The following is a 17146-nucleotide window of genomic DNA, read 5'->3' on the forward strand; positions in this document are numbered from 1 at the left end:
CAAAGAATCATTTTGGGGCTTAGAGGTCCTGTTTATTTATTTTTTATTGACAACTTCCATAATTGTAGACAATAACCCATGGTAATTCCCTCCCTCCCCCCACTTTCCCCTTTGAAACTCCACTCTCTATTGTATCTCCTTCCCCCTCAATCAGTCTTTATTTTGGTGTCATGATCTTTTCCTCCCATTATGATGGTCTTGGGTAGGTAGTGTCAGGCACTGTGAGGTCATGGATATCCAGGCCATTTTGTGTCTTGGAAGAGCATGTTGTAAGGAATCCTGCCTTCCTTTAGCTCTTACATTCTTTCGGCCACCTCTTCCACAACAGGCAGGCCCTGTTTTTCCGGTCCAGGCTTTCCCTGGTTTTAGGCCATCACTGTCAGTGGCATTCCCACCTACTTTGTGAAGGACATTAAAATCTCTCTCTTGCCAGGAGAGTGTGGTGGTGCATGCCTTTAATCCCAGCACTTGGGAGGCAGAGGTGGGAGGATCGCCGTGAGTTCGAGGCCACCCTGAGACTCCATAGTGAATTCCAGGTCAGCCTGAGCTAGAGTGAGACCCTACCTTGATAAACCCCCCCCAAAAAAAACACCTCTTTTTTTCCAGTCATTCACAGCTTCCTTTGCAGAGCCTCCCAGGTCAGCTGGAGTTTCTTCTCTTACAGCCGGAGCACTCTGGTCCCAGGGGAAACCGGCCCATCAACCTGAACCATTACGCCACCAAGAAGAGCGTAGTGGAAAGTATGCTCGACGTGGCGCTCTTTATGTCCAATGCCACGCGACCGAAAGCGGTGTTGGAACAGGGGCCACCTTCCCGGTACTGCACCACCCTGTCACCCTCATCAGCTGTCTCTGCTGCTGCAGGCGGTCATTGGAATCCTCCTCGCGGTCATCGGTGAGCAGCCAGGCCTGCAGTCAGGCTCTCTACTTCGGGAGTCCCCTGGTGTGCACTGCGCGTGTAACTTCCCAGCCACTGGCTAAAACCTAGTCGTCAGGTCTCTGCTGATGTGCAGTGAAAGACTCCTGCCCAGCAAGGCTGCCACCCGCCCTGTCACCTCTCACCCGTGGGCAAGGCACTCAATGAGAACTGCTGAAAGACTGTCCTCATGAGCTTATGGCAGAGTTCCTTGAGGCCTTGTTTGGTTTATTTTTTTTAAATATATTTATTTATTTATTTGGCAGAGAAAGAGGGAGAGAGAAAGAGAATGGGCACTCCAGGGCCTCCAGCCACTGTCAATGAACTCCAGACATGTGCGTCCCTTTGCGCATCTGGCTAATGTGGTCCTGGGGAATTGAACCAGGGTCCTTTGGCTTTGCAGGCAAATGCCTTAACCACTAAGCCATCCCTCCAGTCCCTGTTTGGCTTAGTTTTGCTTTGCTTTGTTTGGACTAGGGTCCCACTTTAGTCCAGGCTGACCTAGAACTCACTCTGCAGCCTAGGCTGACCTCAAACTCACGGAGATCCCTCTACTTCAGCCTCCCGAGTGCTCAGACAGAAGGCGCCAGCCTCCACATCCAGCCCTTACAGCTGTGCACGCACGTGTGCATGCGTTCCCTCTTAGAAGACCATTTCGGGTTCCCCACCTCCATTCTGAGAAACGCCATGGATATCCCATGAAGTGTGGAGGCCCAAAGGCCCTTCAGCCCAATGGCTCCATCTTGAGTTCCTCCACATGAGTCTGAGGCCAGAGTCTGTCCAAACTAGTGGCTGGGGGGGGGGGGAGGCTCCAGGCTGCAGCCCCGCTGTGGTCCTCACTCCCCTCCTCTTCCTCTCAGCGTGGCTGAACCTGAACAAGGTGGGAAACCAGGGCCGACTCAACCGGCTCAACAAGGCTGCCACCACCTTGGTGTTCATTACTGTAGTCATCAACGTCTTCATCGCAGCCTTCAGGGCACACAAGACAGGCTTCTCCGCTGCTAGGGTCTCCAGACATTCTGCTTGAAGCAGCCTAGCACCCAGATAAGAGGGAGGCTCAGAGGACCCCAGGTTTAAGGGTTCTCCATGGGCTCTCTCTTGTCTCTGGAGGCTGGGATAACCCTACCATGGGAAGAGGAAGGCCTATAGGCCAGGGAAACCTTGAAGGGCTGAAGCAAGGATTTAATGAGGCCTGTCCTGAGCTCTTTTGTTTTAAGGGGCGACTACCCTCCAGTTCTTTTTTTTAAGGTTTATTTTTATTTATTTATTTATTTGAGAGATATATACAGAAATAGGTAGAGAGAGAGAGAATGGGCACTCCAGGGCCTCCAGCCACTGCAAAAAAAAACTCCAGATGCATGTGCCCCCTTGTGCATCTGGCTTATGTGGGTCCTGAGGAGTCGAACCTGGGTCCTTTGGCTTTGCAGGCAAGTGCCTTAACCGCTAAGCCATCTCTCCAGCATTCCCCCACCCCTTTTAAGCTTTGTTTATTAGAGAAAGAGAAAGAGACACAGAGAGGGAGAGAGAGAATGGGCGTGCCAGGGCCTCCAGCCACTTCAAACAAAGAATTCCAGATGCATGCTCCCCCTTGTGCATCTGGCTTACTTGGGTCCTGGGGAATTGAACCAAGGTCTTTAGGCTTTGCAGGAAAACGCCCTAACCACTAAGCAATCTCTCCAGTCCTTTTTTTGTTGTTTTTTAATAAATATTTTTATTTATTTTTTGTAAGCAGAGAGAACAGGTGTGCCAGGGTTTCTAGCTGCTTGCTGCAAACTAGATGCATGTACCACTTTGTACATCTGGCTTTATGTGGGTACTGGGGAATCAAACCCTGGTCCTTAGGCTTTGCAGGAAAATGCCTTAACTTTGAGCCATCTCTCCAGTACTTTTGTTTTGAGACAAGATCTCATGTAGCCCAGGCTAGCATTGAACTGGATATATACCTGAGAATGAACTTGAACTCCTGATCCTCCTGCCTCCGCCTCTTCAAGGCCGGGATTACAAGTGTGCACCATCATGCCCAGTTCTTAAACACAGATTCCCCCCCCACCCCCACTGGGATTGCGTGGAAGGCAATGTGGTTAGTAGTTGGCTCTGCTCTGCTGGCAAGAGAAAGATGAAAATGTGCAATTTCTTCTTGGCATTGTCTAGCAATGCCTGTATTCAGATTATGGCACACGGACCAGTAGCAGCGTTCGCAAGGCCACCCAAGAGCTGGCCGGAGGCAGCCCCTGGGCCTCCAGTGCGCAGCTGCCGAGTCACACATTTTACTACCGCCACCTAGTGGAGCAGCGCGCGTTCAGATCTGAGGACACTCAGAGCTGGCCCCACGCTCCCAGGCTCTTGTCTGCTTCCTCTACAGATGCTGGGCCTGGAACTGCTTCAGCCTCCTTCTCCCTGACCTCCCAAGCTGCGAGACACTTCCAAGACAGCTTCTAGGGCAAGAGATGCGTGCCCTTGACTCCTGCCAGCAAGCCTGAATTGAGATGTGGTGCCTTACTCTCTGCAGACTTGTGCTCAGACTCCATCCAACCTTGCCGCCCCCAGCAGTAGCGTCCCTGAAACCAGTGGTTCTACTAAGGCTGTCTGAAGACTTGTTCTAACTCACTGCATTGTTTTTCTCTGCTCCAGGCCTCACTTTTCCCTTCTGTGAAATGGAATGCTTTTATAAAGATCTCTAAAAATCCACTGAGTCATTTTTTTTTTCTTCAAGGTAGGGTCTCACTCTAGCCCAGGCTGACCTGGAATTCACTATGGAGTCTCAGGGTGGCCTCGAACTCACGGCAATCCTCCTACCTGTCTCTTGACTGCTGGGATTAAAGGCGTGCGCCACCATGCTTGGCCCACTGAGTTAATCTTGCTGTCATCATAAAGGCTCTTGATCAGGGCTGGTGCCTGGATGCCTTCTTTGCCCATGTTCTGGACGTCCTGTCATCCACACATCAAATGCAGATGACAACAGCTTTCACATGAATTGTCTCTTTGATGTTTGAAAAAAAAATACAGATTTGGGAAGGCTGGCGAGATGAGATGGCTTAGCAGTTAAGGCGCTTGCCAGAAAAGCCAAAGAACCCAGGTTTTATTCTCTAGTACCCACATAAGCAGATGCACAAGGTAGCACGTGGGTTGGAGTTTGTTTGCAGTGGCTAGAGGCCCTGCTAGGCCCATTCTATCTGCCTTTCCTCTCTCAAACAAACAAACAAACAAACAAATAAATAAATATATTTTTAAAAGCCAGGCATGTTGGTACATGCCTTTAATCCCAGCACTAAGGAATGCAGAGGTAAGAGGATTGCTGTGAGTTCGAGGCCAGCCTGAGACTACATAGTGAATTCCAGGTCAGCTTGAGCTAGAATGAAACCCTACCTCAAAAACCAAAAACCAAACATACAAACAAACAAACAACAACAACAACAAAAAAAATTAAGCTAGGACCTGAGGCTGAGGGAAAAGGCCAGCCTGAGATTCACAGTGATGCCCTTTTCCCCAAAACAGAAAAAATTTAAGTCCACCCCAACAGAGAAAGCTGTCCTTTCTGCAAGCTAGCACCAAAGTAGCAGTAAGGGTGGCCAGGAATGGTCCTTAGCCTGTCCCAGGTCAGACAGTGAGAGAGACGCGTCCCTCAGCCCTTCCACCCAGCTCTCTCCCATCATGAATGGGCAACAGGACAACACAGAGTCATTTGTTTTTTAAGATGCTGTATTTAGTGCCCACCCTCCCCCGCCCATGGTATTTCTCTACAAAGTAGGGGCCAAGCCCGGCCCTTCCCTTAAGGCAGATGGTGAGGAGGTAACCGGCATCGAACACAAGGCACTGGCCTTGGGGGGGAGGTGGTGGGCAGGGCAGGGAAGGCCCAGATGGCTCCTGATCCTTGGAGGTGGACCAGGACTGCCGGGACTGATTCCGGCCTTCCAGGCACGGTCAAGAGTGCCCGACCTCAGCGAGAAACCTGGCCAACTGTCCAACTGCGGCCCTAGCCTACGCCCTATACGTCCTTTGCAGAAGTCACAAGACATGAGCAGCGATGAGCAGATGCCACAGACCACTCTCTGAGCCACGCTGTCCTCACAGGGAGGGAGCGACCGTCGCCAGCGCCCAGAGCACTCTCCCAGCATGCCATCCTCCCGCAATGCCAAGCTCTGCTCTCGGCTCCTGCGGAGCCCACTGAGTGGACATCACAGCTCCGAATGCTGCGCTCTTGACCACCACAGCATGCCACCTGGACTGGCCCGAGTGACCTCCTGGGGCCGTTGCGTGTCCCACAAGCCCTTTCTCACGGCATAGAGGCCCTGAGCTCACCCCTTCCCCAGACTGAGTTCAAGACCCAGCATCCGATGCGCCACTGGTGAATCCAACAGCAGCAGCAGCAGCAAAGTCCCCAGGCACGAAAGCACTGGGGTCACTAGTGCAAGATAAACGCGTGACATCAGGAGATAGGAGGGTGGCCACAGACGAAACAGCCACAGGCTATTGTCCCTGAAGCTGCGAACTTTTGTTATTTACTTATTAGAGAGAGAGAGAGGGAGATTTCACTCGTACCCTCTCTTCCTCTTCCCATCAAGGTCCGGTATCTGAGACTCTCTCTACGAGGAGGCAAGGCCACAGGGGCGCTGCGCTAGAGGGATGCCACGCTACATCCCTGTTAGTCCCCCTCTGCCCGAGCCTCTCCCGTATTCTTTCTAAACAGCGGACAGGCTTTTCACACTCTCTGGGCTCTTTCCACTCCCTCCAGAGGCCTTACTTCACAGGAAAGCTGGAGGGGAAGGGGCACGCTCCGCCCTCCTGACCTTAACAATTCTACGTGGCCTGTGTAGTGGATGCCTGGGCCCATTGCCCAGCAATTCCATCTCCCAATAGCTCGTTGCAGCAGAGGGTATCAGCAGTTCTAAGCTTCTGGCCTGAAGTCTGTGCCACCTGAAGAAGTTAGGTTAATGCCCTACGTGGTGGTCAGCCATTCAGTGGCTACCAGGAGAGATGTGTATGTTCGTCTGGAAGGCACGAGCCTGGGCTGGAATCAGCAGTGCTCCACACAGGACCAGTGAGTCAGGGACAGTGCCCAACTCTCTATGTACATGGGTCTGAGGTCTGTAATGCACAACTTCATCCCTCAGTCAGTGCTGGGTCTAGACAACAGTTTTGGTTCTGTTAAAAATATATCCCCCCCCCCCCCCGCTGCAAAGATGTCCACTAGAAGTTTCCAATTCATGGTCAACACACAGGAGCACTGGGATCACTGGGATGCACTCTTGTGGACAGGGATGGTATTCGCTCGAGCAGATCTTTCCTGGTCCATCCTCTGGGGCTGTTCCATCTATTGACTGAGTGAGGGGCAAAGGAGCCTCGGCATCCCTCTCTGGCGAGTTGACAGCTCTTGGTGGAGAGGGGAGTTAAGTGCCAAGCCCTCTGCTCCGCAAGCTCCTTCTTCTATCAGCCAACAGGGCACTGGGGAACAGCTGGCAAGCCATGGGGCTGTGGGCAGCCGCTCGCGGGCGTCACGGCATCTTCATCTGGCGGCGGTTCCACATGCCGCGCTTGGAATGGAAGTGATGGAAAAAGTTCCTGAGGGAGAGCCGCTCCACCTCCAGGCCCGCTTGGAGAATCCTGGAGGAGAGAGGGCAGTGGCAGTGAGCGGAGGCACGCCCCATGACCAGCACCCAGGAGCAGCGGACCCCTGAGGGATCCTCTTTTTTAAAATCTGGTGTTTTTTTTTTAAATTTCAGAGAAAAAGAGAGAGAGGATTGGCATGCCAGGTCCTCAGCCACTGAAATTGAATTCCAGATGCCTGTGCCACCCAGTGGGCATGTGTGACTTTGCACTTGCCTCACCTTTGTGCATCTGGCTAAAGTGGGATCTGGAGAGTCAAACGTGGGCCCTTAAGCTTTGCAGGCAAGCGCCTTAACCACTAAGCCATCTCTTCAGCCCAGAACCCTCTTTTTTCTTTTTTTTTTTTTTTTTTTTTTTTTTTTTGAGGTAGGGTCTTGCTCTAGCCCAGGCTGACCTGGAATTCACTATGTAGCCTCAGGGTGGCCTTGACTCACAATGATCCTCCTACCTCTGCCTCCCGAGTACTGGAATTAAAGGTGTGCACCACCACGCCTGGCTTAGGACCCTCTTTTTTAATCCTCATCAGACCCTGACCTCCTTCTGTGTCAGAATAAGCAGAGCGCAGTGGAGCAGTTAGCCTGGGTTACAATGCATTCCCATCTCTAGAAAGGGATACATACAAATGTGTGTGTGTACGTGTGGTGTGTGTATGTCTGTGTGTGTGTGTGTGTGTATACACACACACACTATATATATATACATATTCTCTCATCACATCTAATACCAATACACACACTATATATATATTTTCTCATCACCTCTAACACTAACACATACACAATAGACATCCATCCATATATATATATACATATACACACACAGATTAATACCAATACACACACTATGTAGATATTTTCTCATCACCTCTAACACTAACACATACACAATAGACATCCATCCATATATATATACATATACACACAGATTCTCTCATCACCTCTAATATTAATACACACACTATATATATATGTGCATATATATACATATATATATACATGTACATATATATATAAATATACACCAATTCTCTCATCACCTCTAATACTAATACACACACATACATATGCACACACCTACACACAAACACACACACACGAAGAATCTACTGTCCTGAGAAATTCACAGCACACCCAATTAGTGCAGTTCCATCACAGTATCTTGAGGTGGCAGGGAACCAGAGCTAGAGGACCCTCCAAAGACTTGTCCTTTGTTCCTTTTCTTGCTTGGGGAATATGGTCTTGTCATGTAAGCCAAGATGGCCTCAAACTCAAGATTCTCATGCCTCAGCCTCCTGAGAGCTGGGTTTACAGGCATGTGCCATCACACCTGGATTTTTTGGGGAAGAAGGCAGAGGGGAGTTCAAAGCAGAGTCTCACTCTAGCCCAGGCTGATCTGGAACTCATTCTGTAGCCTCAGGCCAGCCTCAAATTAACAGCAATTCTCCTACTTCAGAGTCCCAACAAGTGTTGGGATTAAAGGTGTGCACCACCACACCTGTTTGTTTGTTTTTTTTTTTCCCCTTGTGGTGCTGGGCATCAAAACTAGGGTCTTAAAAAGAATGGGGGCTGGAGAGATAGCTTAGTGGTTAAGTGCTTGACTATGAAGCCTGAGGACCCCGGTTCAAGACTCGATTCCCCAGGACCCACGTTAGCCAGATACACAAGGAGGCACACGTGTCTGGAATTTGTTTTCAGTGGCTGGAGGCCCTGGAGTGCCCATTCTCTCTCTCTCCCTCTCTCTCTGTTGCTTTCAAATAAATAAACAAAAATTTTTTAAATTAAAAAAATCGGGCCTTGCTTGCTGGGCATATGTATAACTATCTGGGTGCTGGGGCTTCTCCTCTCTCTGCCTCCCATCTTGAGGTACAAGTAAGCAGCGGGATTCCGAATGTGCATCATTACCCCGGGGGTTTCTGTCGCGGTCCCCACGCTCACTTAACGTGCGCTGTTGCATCTGGCTTTGTGTGGGTTCTGGGGATCTGAACTTGGGGCCTCGTGCTCGAACAGCAAGCACCAACTTTGTCTCCCTAGCCTAGGAGCAGAGTTCTTCCTTTTGTGTTTGTTTGACCCAGGCTGACCTGGAATTCACTCTGTAGTCTCGGGCTGGCCTTGAACTCATGGCAATCCTACCTCTGCCTCCTGAGTGCTGGGATTAAAGGCGTGCGCCACCACACCCAGCTCTAAAGTCCTTTTAATCATTAATGTGTATGTGTTTGTTGGGGGGGGTATGAACATGCCAGGGTCTATTGCTGGTGCAAACAAATGCCAGATGATTGTGCCGCTTTCTGTGTCCAGCTTTACATGAGTGGTTAGGGAATTGAACCTGGCCGGCAGGCTTTGCAAGCAAATGCCTTTAACTACTGAGCCATCTTCTTAGTCCTGGGAGCCATCTTTTTGGAAGAGGGAGAACTTGCAAACACAGGGAGAAACCCCCTTACTGCCACAGGATCCCCTTTCCCCTGGAGCCTACTGCCCCATCACCTTGCCCTCTGCTAGAACACTCTCCTGGCCCGCCTGCTGAGACCACTCACCTACTGTGGTGTATATTCCTCTGCCCTGCGTTTATCTCACTTTCTTCGTGGTTGTTCGAGGTAGACTCTTGAGCTAGTGCAGGCTGACTTAGAATTCACTATATAGTCTCAGGCTAGCCTTGAATTCACAGCGACCCTCCTACCTTGGGCCTCCCAAGGGCTGGGATTAAAGAAGTGCAAGACCACTTCTGACTTAAAATACATCTTTCTTTATTTATTTGTAAGCAGAGTGGTGTAAGTGGGTGCGCCCGGGCTTCTCACCACTGCAAACACACACCCAGCTGCATGTGTCACTTTGTGCATCTGGCTTTACATGGATACTAGAGAGTTGAACCCAGGCCATCAGGCTTTGAAGGCAAGTGCTGCTGGGCGCGGTGGCACATGCCTTTGATACCAGCACTCGGGAGGATCTCTGTGAGTTTGAGGCCACCCTGAGATAGTGAATTCCAGGTCAACCTGAGCTAGAATGAGACCCTACCTCGAAAAATAAAACACACACACACACACATACACACACAAAAGCAAGTGCTTTTAGCCACTGAGCCATCTCTCCAAACTCACCACACACACCCCCCCTTTTTTTTTTTTTTTAATCAAGACAGTGTCTTGATAATTAGCTAGCCCTAGGTGGCCTCAAACTTGTGGCAATCCTCCTACCTTATCCCCCACCCCAGTGCTGGAGTTGTAGATATATACCAACATACACCACCACACCTGGATGAGAGAGAAAGAGAGAGAGAGAGAGAGAGTGTGTGTGTGTGTGTGTGTGTGTGTTATGGTCTGAATGTGAAAATTTCCCCCATAGGTTCATGGGTGTGGACAGTTGGGCCCTACCTAGTAGATCTGTTTAGGGAATTATGGAACATTCTGGACCTGAGCTCAACTGGATTAAAGAGTTGTGGCGTACGGGTTACAGCCCAAGACTCTGTCTGTCTCCTGGTCTGCCCAAGATCAATGAAGCCCCAGCCTCCATGAAGGACAGCATGCCTTCCATGCCATGGAACTGAGCCAACATAGGCGCCTCTTCCTCTCACCTGTTTCTCTTAGATATTTTAAAAATATATATATTTTATTTTTATTTGAGAGAGTGAGATAGAGAGAGAGAGAGAGAAGGGGTGCACCAGGGCCTCCACCCACTGCAGACGAACTCCAGATGTGTGCATCACCTTGTGCATCTGGCTTATGTGGGTCCTGGGGAATAGAACCTGGGTCCTTTGGCTTTGCAGGCAAGTGCCTTAACTGCTAAGCCATCTCTCCAGGCCCTCTCTTATGTATTTGGCCACAGCAATAACAAAGATGTCGATGCTATGTCTAGGTACACACATTTCTTTCTCTTTTTTTCTCCCCCAGTACTGAGGATTGAGTCTACAGCCTCATACATGCTAGGCAAGCACTCTATCACTACCCAACATTACTCTTCTCTTAGGCTCGCCAAACTCCTTTCCCTTGTGGCCTCCAGGCACTCAGAGCCTCCCTGAATATCCCGCTGCTTTTCTGTTTTGTTTTGTTTTGAGGTAGGGTCTCACTCTAGCCCAGGCTAACCTGAAATTCACTATGAACTCTCAGGCTGGCCTTGAACTCACAGCAATCCTCGTAGCCCTGCCTCCCAAGAGCTGGGATTAAAGGTGTGTACGCCACCACACCCGGCCCCGGCTGCCAGTTATAGTCTACTCCTATCTCTTTTGCTGGCCCCAAGTCACTCCTGGCCCTGTCCACTTGCTGACTCTCAAAGCTACAGCCCGCTTCCCAGGCAGCTGTAGTGGGGAGCAGCACCAATCCCAGGTGGGGAAAAACTCATCTTGGAAGAGTACCTTGCCTGGTCCTTGGACATTATCATTTTCATAGCTTAGCTCCAGTTTCTGCTGCTCCTGACCATTTTCTAACCACTTAAATCATCACACCCTGTGACATCCACAGCCGAAGTGTCACCCCCTCGTCCTCCTCAGCTGTGCACATAACCCGAGTGTCAGTAGAACAAGTCACTGGAGAGGGCACTTTCCCGTGCCCTGGGAATCAGCACAGTCCCGCTGCTCTGGCCCTGTCCTCTTCCTAAAGCCCCTTGGGATGGAGCCATGGCCCATCCCCGAAAGCGTTCCTTCCCTGTCACCTGTCCAGCAGCTCCCAGTCTTCCCCACCCCAGCGGTCCCGGAACTCCTTGGTGTTCATGCCTCCGATCTTGTCCAGGTCTGACTTGTAGATCCCAAGCAGTCCAAATCCATTCACCTCCCAGTAGCCTGCGGACAGACAAGAAGCCCTGGTGAGAGGAGCCAAGGCCCCATGGGAGGGGCTACAGAAGGCGATGTGCTCCCACAGGCTCTTCTGAGAGACGGAAGCAGGCTGGCTGGGGCCAAAAACGCTGCCCAGCAGGTGCCTGGCACCTACAGGCGAGGTAGGATTCAGCAAACACATCGGTGACCACAGACTGACGTCAGCCCTACAACGAGGATGTGACCTCGGCAACCCCCGCCGGCAGCTGCACATCGGTTTCCTTGTCCGGTTTCTCTCTCCAGGTAGAAACCTCTCTGCACCTTCCTGTCTTCGCAGGGTCACGGCGTCTGACACCATGGTATGTGCCTCGTGAATGCACGATCAGCAGTGTCGCAGATGGGATCCGTGGCACTGCTATGCCCACCGACGTGGCTGGCACCCCAGCCTGGGGGGCTCGTGAGGGGAGACAGGAAAGCAGGGTGGGGAAAAAAGATGTGGACTCTCATGAACTTCCCCCAGGCTTGGGTTTAAGCACCAAGGCCAGCCGAGTGTCTCTTCCTGCCTATTCCAGGGTAGGACTCACCCTCAGGCCACTGAGGGGTGGCTCCACAATGCAGTCGCATCACCATGGGGGCAAAGGCCATCTTGCCCTCCACACAGTGTTTCCGGATAGTATCAATGACTCCTGCTGGAAAGTGGATGTGCAGGTCACAGAGGAAGATGATGCTGTGTGGGTCCTGGGGACAGAAAGGACAGGGTCAGGTGTGGTGGTTTGATTCAGATGTCCCCCATAGGTGTTCTGAATGCTAGGTTCCCAGCTGATGGAGAGTCGGGATTTAATGCCTCCTGGAGGGAGCGTATTGTTGGGGGCGGGCTTATGAGTCTTATAGCCAGTTTCCCCTTTGTTTGGCACACTCTCCTGTTCCTGTTGTCCACCTTATGTTGGCCAGGGGGTGATGTCCACCCTCTGCTCATGCCATCATTTTCCCCTGCCATCATGGAGCTTCCCCTTGAGTCTGTAAGCCAAAATAAATCCCTTTTATCCCACAAGCTGCTCTTAGTTGGGTGATTTCTGCCAGCGCTGCGAACCTGACTGTAATATCAGGAGACCTCTGGGCCAGGGCTAGGAGCCCAGGCCCAATCCTCAGGCTCTTCCCTACTGGAACAACTGGTAAACTATGCGAAGCTAAACTCTGGGCAAACTGTCACAGGTAGGAGGGCACAGTGTTCGCCACCAGAATTCTGACCCTCTCACTTGGCTTTTTGTTTGTTTTGTTTTTCAAGGTAGGGTCTCACTCTAGCCCAGGTTGACCTGGAATTCACTATGGAGTCTCAGGGTGGCCTCGAACCCACGGCAATCCCCTACCTCTGCTTGGTTGCTCAGAATGGCCTAAAATTCACTATGCAGTTAGTGTAGGCTGGCCTCAAGCTCATAGTTTTCCTGCCTCAGCCCGCCAAATATAGCCTCCAGACTGTGGGCATGGGCCACCACACCTAGTCTCTGTCTCACTTCTGACAGTCCAAGGACTCTAACAACCAGGCAAATGCTCCTCTGTATTTGCTTCGTCCTGCTCTGACGCTGGTTCTGTGGCGTAGCGTCCAAGATGCTCCTCGCTGTGGTTCAGAATTGTCCCCCACAGGCCCGTGTGTGAAAGGCTTTCTCCCTAGCCCATGGTCCTCCTGGGAGCTGGTGGAACCTTCAGGAGATGAAACTATGTGGGAAGAGGCTGGACACTGGAGTGCGCCCTGGAAGAGGGCATGGGGCCTGGAGATGCCTTTCTCTTTGCTTCCTGGCTGCTGTGCCAGGAGCTAAGCAGCTTCCTCTTGCAGGTGGCTCTCTGCCAAGTGGTTCTCCACCACAGGTCCTGAGAGACATGGCCAAGTGACCATGGAATATAACTATGAACCCTACAGCTTAACTACTACTGAGCTACATCACCAGCCCTTTCCTCAGGGCTGATGATGTAGCTCAGTAGTTAAGCTCTTGCTTAGCACACACAAGGCCCCAGATTCAGCACCGTGAGTGAATGAATGGTAACAAACCTTTCCTTCCTTTAAGTTGATTCTTTTAGGTGCTTTGCTACAGTAATGGAAAGCTGACAAGCACACGCCTGTGTCCTCATTTCCTTCCCTCCTGAGACGCGGACTACTCTACACCTCCTAACGTCCCTCTGCCTCTTAACTAGTCTCCATCCAGTTGCCTCCCCAGGCCCATTACCTTCACTAGGTCGATGCCCGCCTGAAGCCCAGCTGAGCGTTCAAAGTTTCCACTCAGCCTTGTGTACTGGTAGCTGCGGGCAGAGAAGAGAGAGGAGGGGCTGAAGGGTAGGATTCCGTCCAGGGGTCCCTCAGGGAAGCTGGCAGACATGGAGACAGCGGGTGATCCCAGGATGAGGTCATGGACTGGGAGGATCCTCCCGGGAACAAACAAACAGCCAGAGTCTGGGACTCAGGAAGAAGTGGGGGACTCCCAGCCCCGCCCTGGGCCCTCAGAGAGGAGGTGACAGGATGGCTGCTTCCTCACCTCCGCAGCTTGGACCTCTTCAGCGCCATCTCGACATCCATGTCCTCGCTGCTGTAGTCCGTGATAATGATGTTGAAGTGTGGGTCACCGGTGATGTGGGACAGGGTCTCCATGTCTCTGATAAACTGCTGCACCCAGCGAGCCTGGTTCTTCACTGCCCGGGTAGGACAGGCAGGGAGAAGAGCAGCAGTGAGTAAGGCACGAGTGATGAGGAGTGCGGGCATGAGGCGGGGCGCCAGCACCCTCTGCGAGGGGAGGAAGCAGCTACAGACTGCCACCAGAGCGCAGCTCCAGCAGCCGCCGCAGGGACAACTCGCCAGCTACAGGGGTCTCCGCAGCCCACTCCCTGCGAACCTCTCGTGCCGTCCCCAGGAGAAGGCCCACCTGGCTCTAAAAGTCAGACTCGCTGCCTATCTGCATTACAATCACCCTTCATTTCCTGTTCTACGCCACTGTTACACACGACTGTGTGTTTTCTCATCATAGGTCACGCTGGGGTTGGGGGGTATGCTCAGGGGTTGCACACTTGCCTAGCAGGTACCAGACCCTGGGTTTCATTCTTGGCTCAGAAATAATAATAACAATAATAGGGCTGTACAGATGGCTTAGCGGTTAAGCGCTTGCCTGTGAAGCCTAAGGACCCCGGTTCGAGGCTCGACTCCCCAGGACCCACGTTAGCCAGATGCACAAAGGGGCGCACGCGTCTGGAGTTCGATTACAGCGGCTGGAGGCCTGGGTGCGCCCATTCTCTCTCTCTCTGTCTATTGCTCTCAAATAAATAAATAAATAAATAAATAAATAAATAAATAAATAAGGGGGCTGGAGAGATGGCTTAGCAGTTAAGGTGTTTGCCTGCAAAGCCAAGGGACCCAGGTTTGATTCCCCAGGACCCTTGTCGGCTAGATGCATAAGGTGAGGTGTGCATCTGAAGTTTGTTTGCAGCGGCTGGAGGCCCTGGCATGCCCAATCTCTTTCTCTCTCTTGCCCTCTCTTTGCCTCTTCCTCTCTCAAGTAAATAAATTTAAAAAATAAAAAATAATGAAACCCACTCTGTATTGCACCCTTCCTCTCTCATTATCTTCAACCACAACCCCAGTCGATGCTCATACCCTAAAGCCTAGTCTAAAAGGAGAAGCACTGGCCTTCAACTCAGCATCGGCTCTTAGCTTCAACATTGAATATCACAACTTGACACTGGGCATGGTGGTGCACGCCTTTAATCCCAGCACGCAAGAGGCAGAGGTAGGAGGTTCGCCGTGAGTTCAAGGCCAGCTTGAGACTACATAGTGAATTCCAGGTCAGCCTGGGCCAGAGTGAGACCCTACCTCACAAAAAAAACAAAAAAGAAAAAAGAACAACAAGAACACAACTTGAAGCTTGCTCCTCTCCTTTTGGGGAGGATTATTTTTTTGTGGGGGGTGTTTCAAGGTAGGGTTTCACTCTGGCCCAGGCTGAGCCGGATTTTACTATATAGTGTCAGGATGGCCTCGAACTCACTGCAATCCTCCTCCTCTCTGCACCCCCCCCCCCCCCCCCCCCGCCAGGTGCTGGGATGAAAGGCGTGCGCCACCGAGCTCTCCTTTCGTGGGCCTCTCCCACAGGTCCTTGGGAGACCGAGTCAAGCAGGCAGACAGGTGATTGCTGCTTGTGGTGGTCACCGGGTCCCTCACCCTGCCGAAACTTACCAGGCACAATGAAGTGCACCACGGCTCGATGGTTCCAGGAGAAACCCTGGGGCCAGCAGAGCTTGGGCTCCGGGTCGCGGGCATTCAGCACACGCCTCCGGCGGTTGTGTTGGCTCCAGACCAGACCCTGTAGGTTGCGAAGCTCCATCTCCTCCCCGCCGGCTGGATCGATGCCCTGCCAGCCTCGGGTGGACACATACTCAGAGAGCCGCACCAGGCGCTGACCTTGCTCCAACAGCTCGAGTTCCAGGAGATAGCGACCCCCGCGGAGCTGGTCCTGGCGCTTCTCCACGTTCACGATGCGCCGAAGCTGGTATCTCCTGCAGCAGGGTTGGGGGGGACCATGAGTAACTCCTTCCCACACGGGAGGACAGTGTCCATGGCAGAAGCCCGCACTGCCAGTTGTCAGGAGAGCCTGGTTTTTGTCCTGGCTTTGTAATTGGCTAGCTATAAGGAGAAATCACCCAACTAAGAGCAGCTTGTGAGAAAAAAAAAGAGGTTTATTTTGGCTTACAGGCTCAAGGGGGAAGCTCCACGATGGCAGGGGGAAACGATGGCATGAGCAGAGGGTGGACATCACCCCCTGGCCAACATAAGGTGGACCATAGCAACAGGAGAGTGTGCCAAACACTGGCAAGGGGAAACTGGCTATAATACCCATAAGTCTGTTCCCAACAATGCACTGTCTCCAGGAGGCTTTAATTCCCAAGACTCCATCAGCTGGGAACTTAGCATTCAGAACACCTAAATTTATGGGGAACACCTGAATCAAACCGCCACACCTCCGGAGGACTCATGCATCCATGTTTAAAAATGTTCTTATTGCTGGGCACAGTGGCACATTCCTTTAACCCCAGCACTCAGGAGGCACAGGTAGGAGGATCACCATGAGGTCGAGGCCACCTTGAGACTACACAGTAAATTCTAGGTCAGTCTGGACTAGCGTGAGCCTCTACCTTAAAAAAACAAATAAACGAGGGCTGGAGAGATGGCTTAGCAGTTAAGCGCTTGCCTGTGAAGCCTAAGGACCCTGGTTCGAGGCTCGGTTCCCCAAGTCCCACGTTAGCCAGATGCACAAGGGGGCGCACGCGTCTGGAGTTCGTTTGCAGAGGCTGGAAGCCCTGGTGCGCCCACTCTCTCTCTCTCCCTCTATCTGTCTTTCTCTCTGTGTCTGATGCTCTCAAATAAATAAATAAATAAAAGTTAAAAAAAAAAAAAACGAAAAGTCAAATAAACAATCCCATCACACATTGGCTACAGGACAGTCTCTGCCATAAAGGATCCTGGGAAAACTGGATGTGTAGAATGAAACTAGATTTTTCCCACCATGCATAACTACTATCTCAAAATATATTACTCCAGACCAGAAATTCTAATTATACAAGAAGAGCATATGAAAGCAATGCTTTAGGACATTGTACTGAGCAAAATTTAGATATGAACCCTCCTCCCCCTAAACACTGGCAACAAAAGCAAAAGTGGACAAATAAATGACAGCAAAGTAAAACTTAAACATGTAAAGAAACTCATCAGAGTGAACAGCAACTACAGAATTGAGAAAATGTGTGCAAACTGCTTATCCAACAAAGGATTAATATCCAGAAAAAAAACATATATATTCTCCAGCTGGGCAAGAGAAATGGCTTAGCTGCACAAGGTGGCACGTTTGTTTGCAACAGG

At 51.3% G+C, this 17146-nt stretch overlaps 2 protein-coding genes across 2 annotated transcripts in view; one reads left to right on the plus strand and one right to left on the minus strand.

Annotated features, from left to right (window-relative positions):
- Nucleotides 1-691: 691 nt before the first annotated feature.
- Ninj2 (ninjurin 2) lies at nt 692-5199 on the plus strand. The gene is given in 4 exon segments (XM_045137267.1): nt 692-843; nt 845-894; nt 1776-1921; nt 4987-5199. Coding segments are annotated over 4 exon segments (510 nt in total). The 5' UTR covers nt 692-742.
- B4galnt3 (beta-1,4-N-acetyl-galactosaminyltransferase 3) overlaps nt 4597-17146 on the minus strand; it is a 146359-nt gene continuing 133809 nt past the window's right edge. The window contains exons 15-20 of the mRNA XM_045137448.1: nt 15467-15786; nt 13782-13935; nt 13476-13548; nt 11841-11994; nt 11157-11283; nt 4597-6516 (exon numbers count right to left, since the gene is read on the minus strand). Coding sequence (XP_044993383.1) covers nt 6408-6516; nt 11157-11283; nt 11841-11994; nt 13476-13548; nt 13782-13935; nt 15467-15786 — 937 coding nt within the window. The 3' untranslated portion in view covers nt 4597-6407. The remainder of the gene's footprint in view (nt 6517-11156; nt 11284-11840; nt 11995-13475; nt 13549-13781; nt 13936-15466; nt 15787-17146) is intronic.

The sequence above is a fragment of the Jaculus jaculus genome, chromosome 18, assembly GCF_020740685.1.
Source record: "Jaculus jaculus isolate mJacJac1 chromosome 18, mJacJac1.mat.Y.cur, whole genome shotgun sequence".
NCBI lineage: Eukaryota > Metazoa > Chordata > Mammalia > Rodentia > Dipodidae > Jaculus > Jaculus jaculus.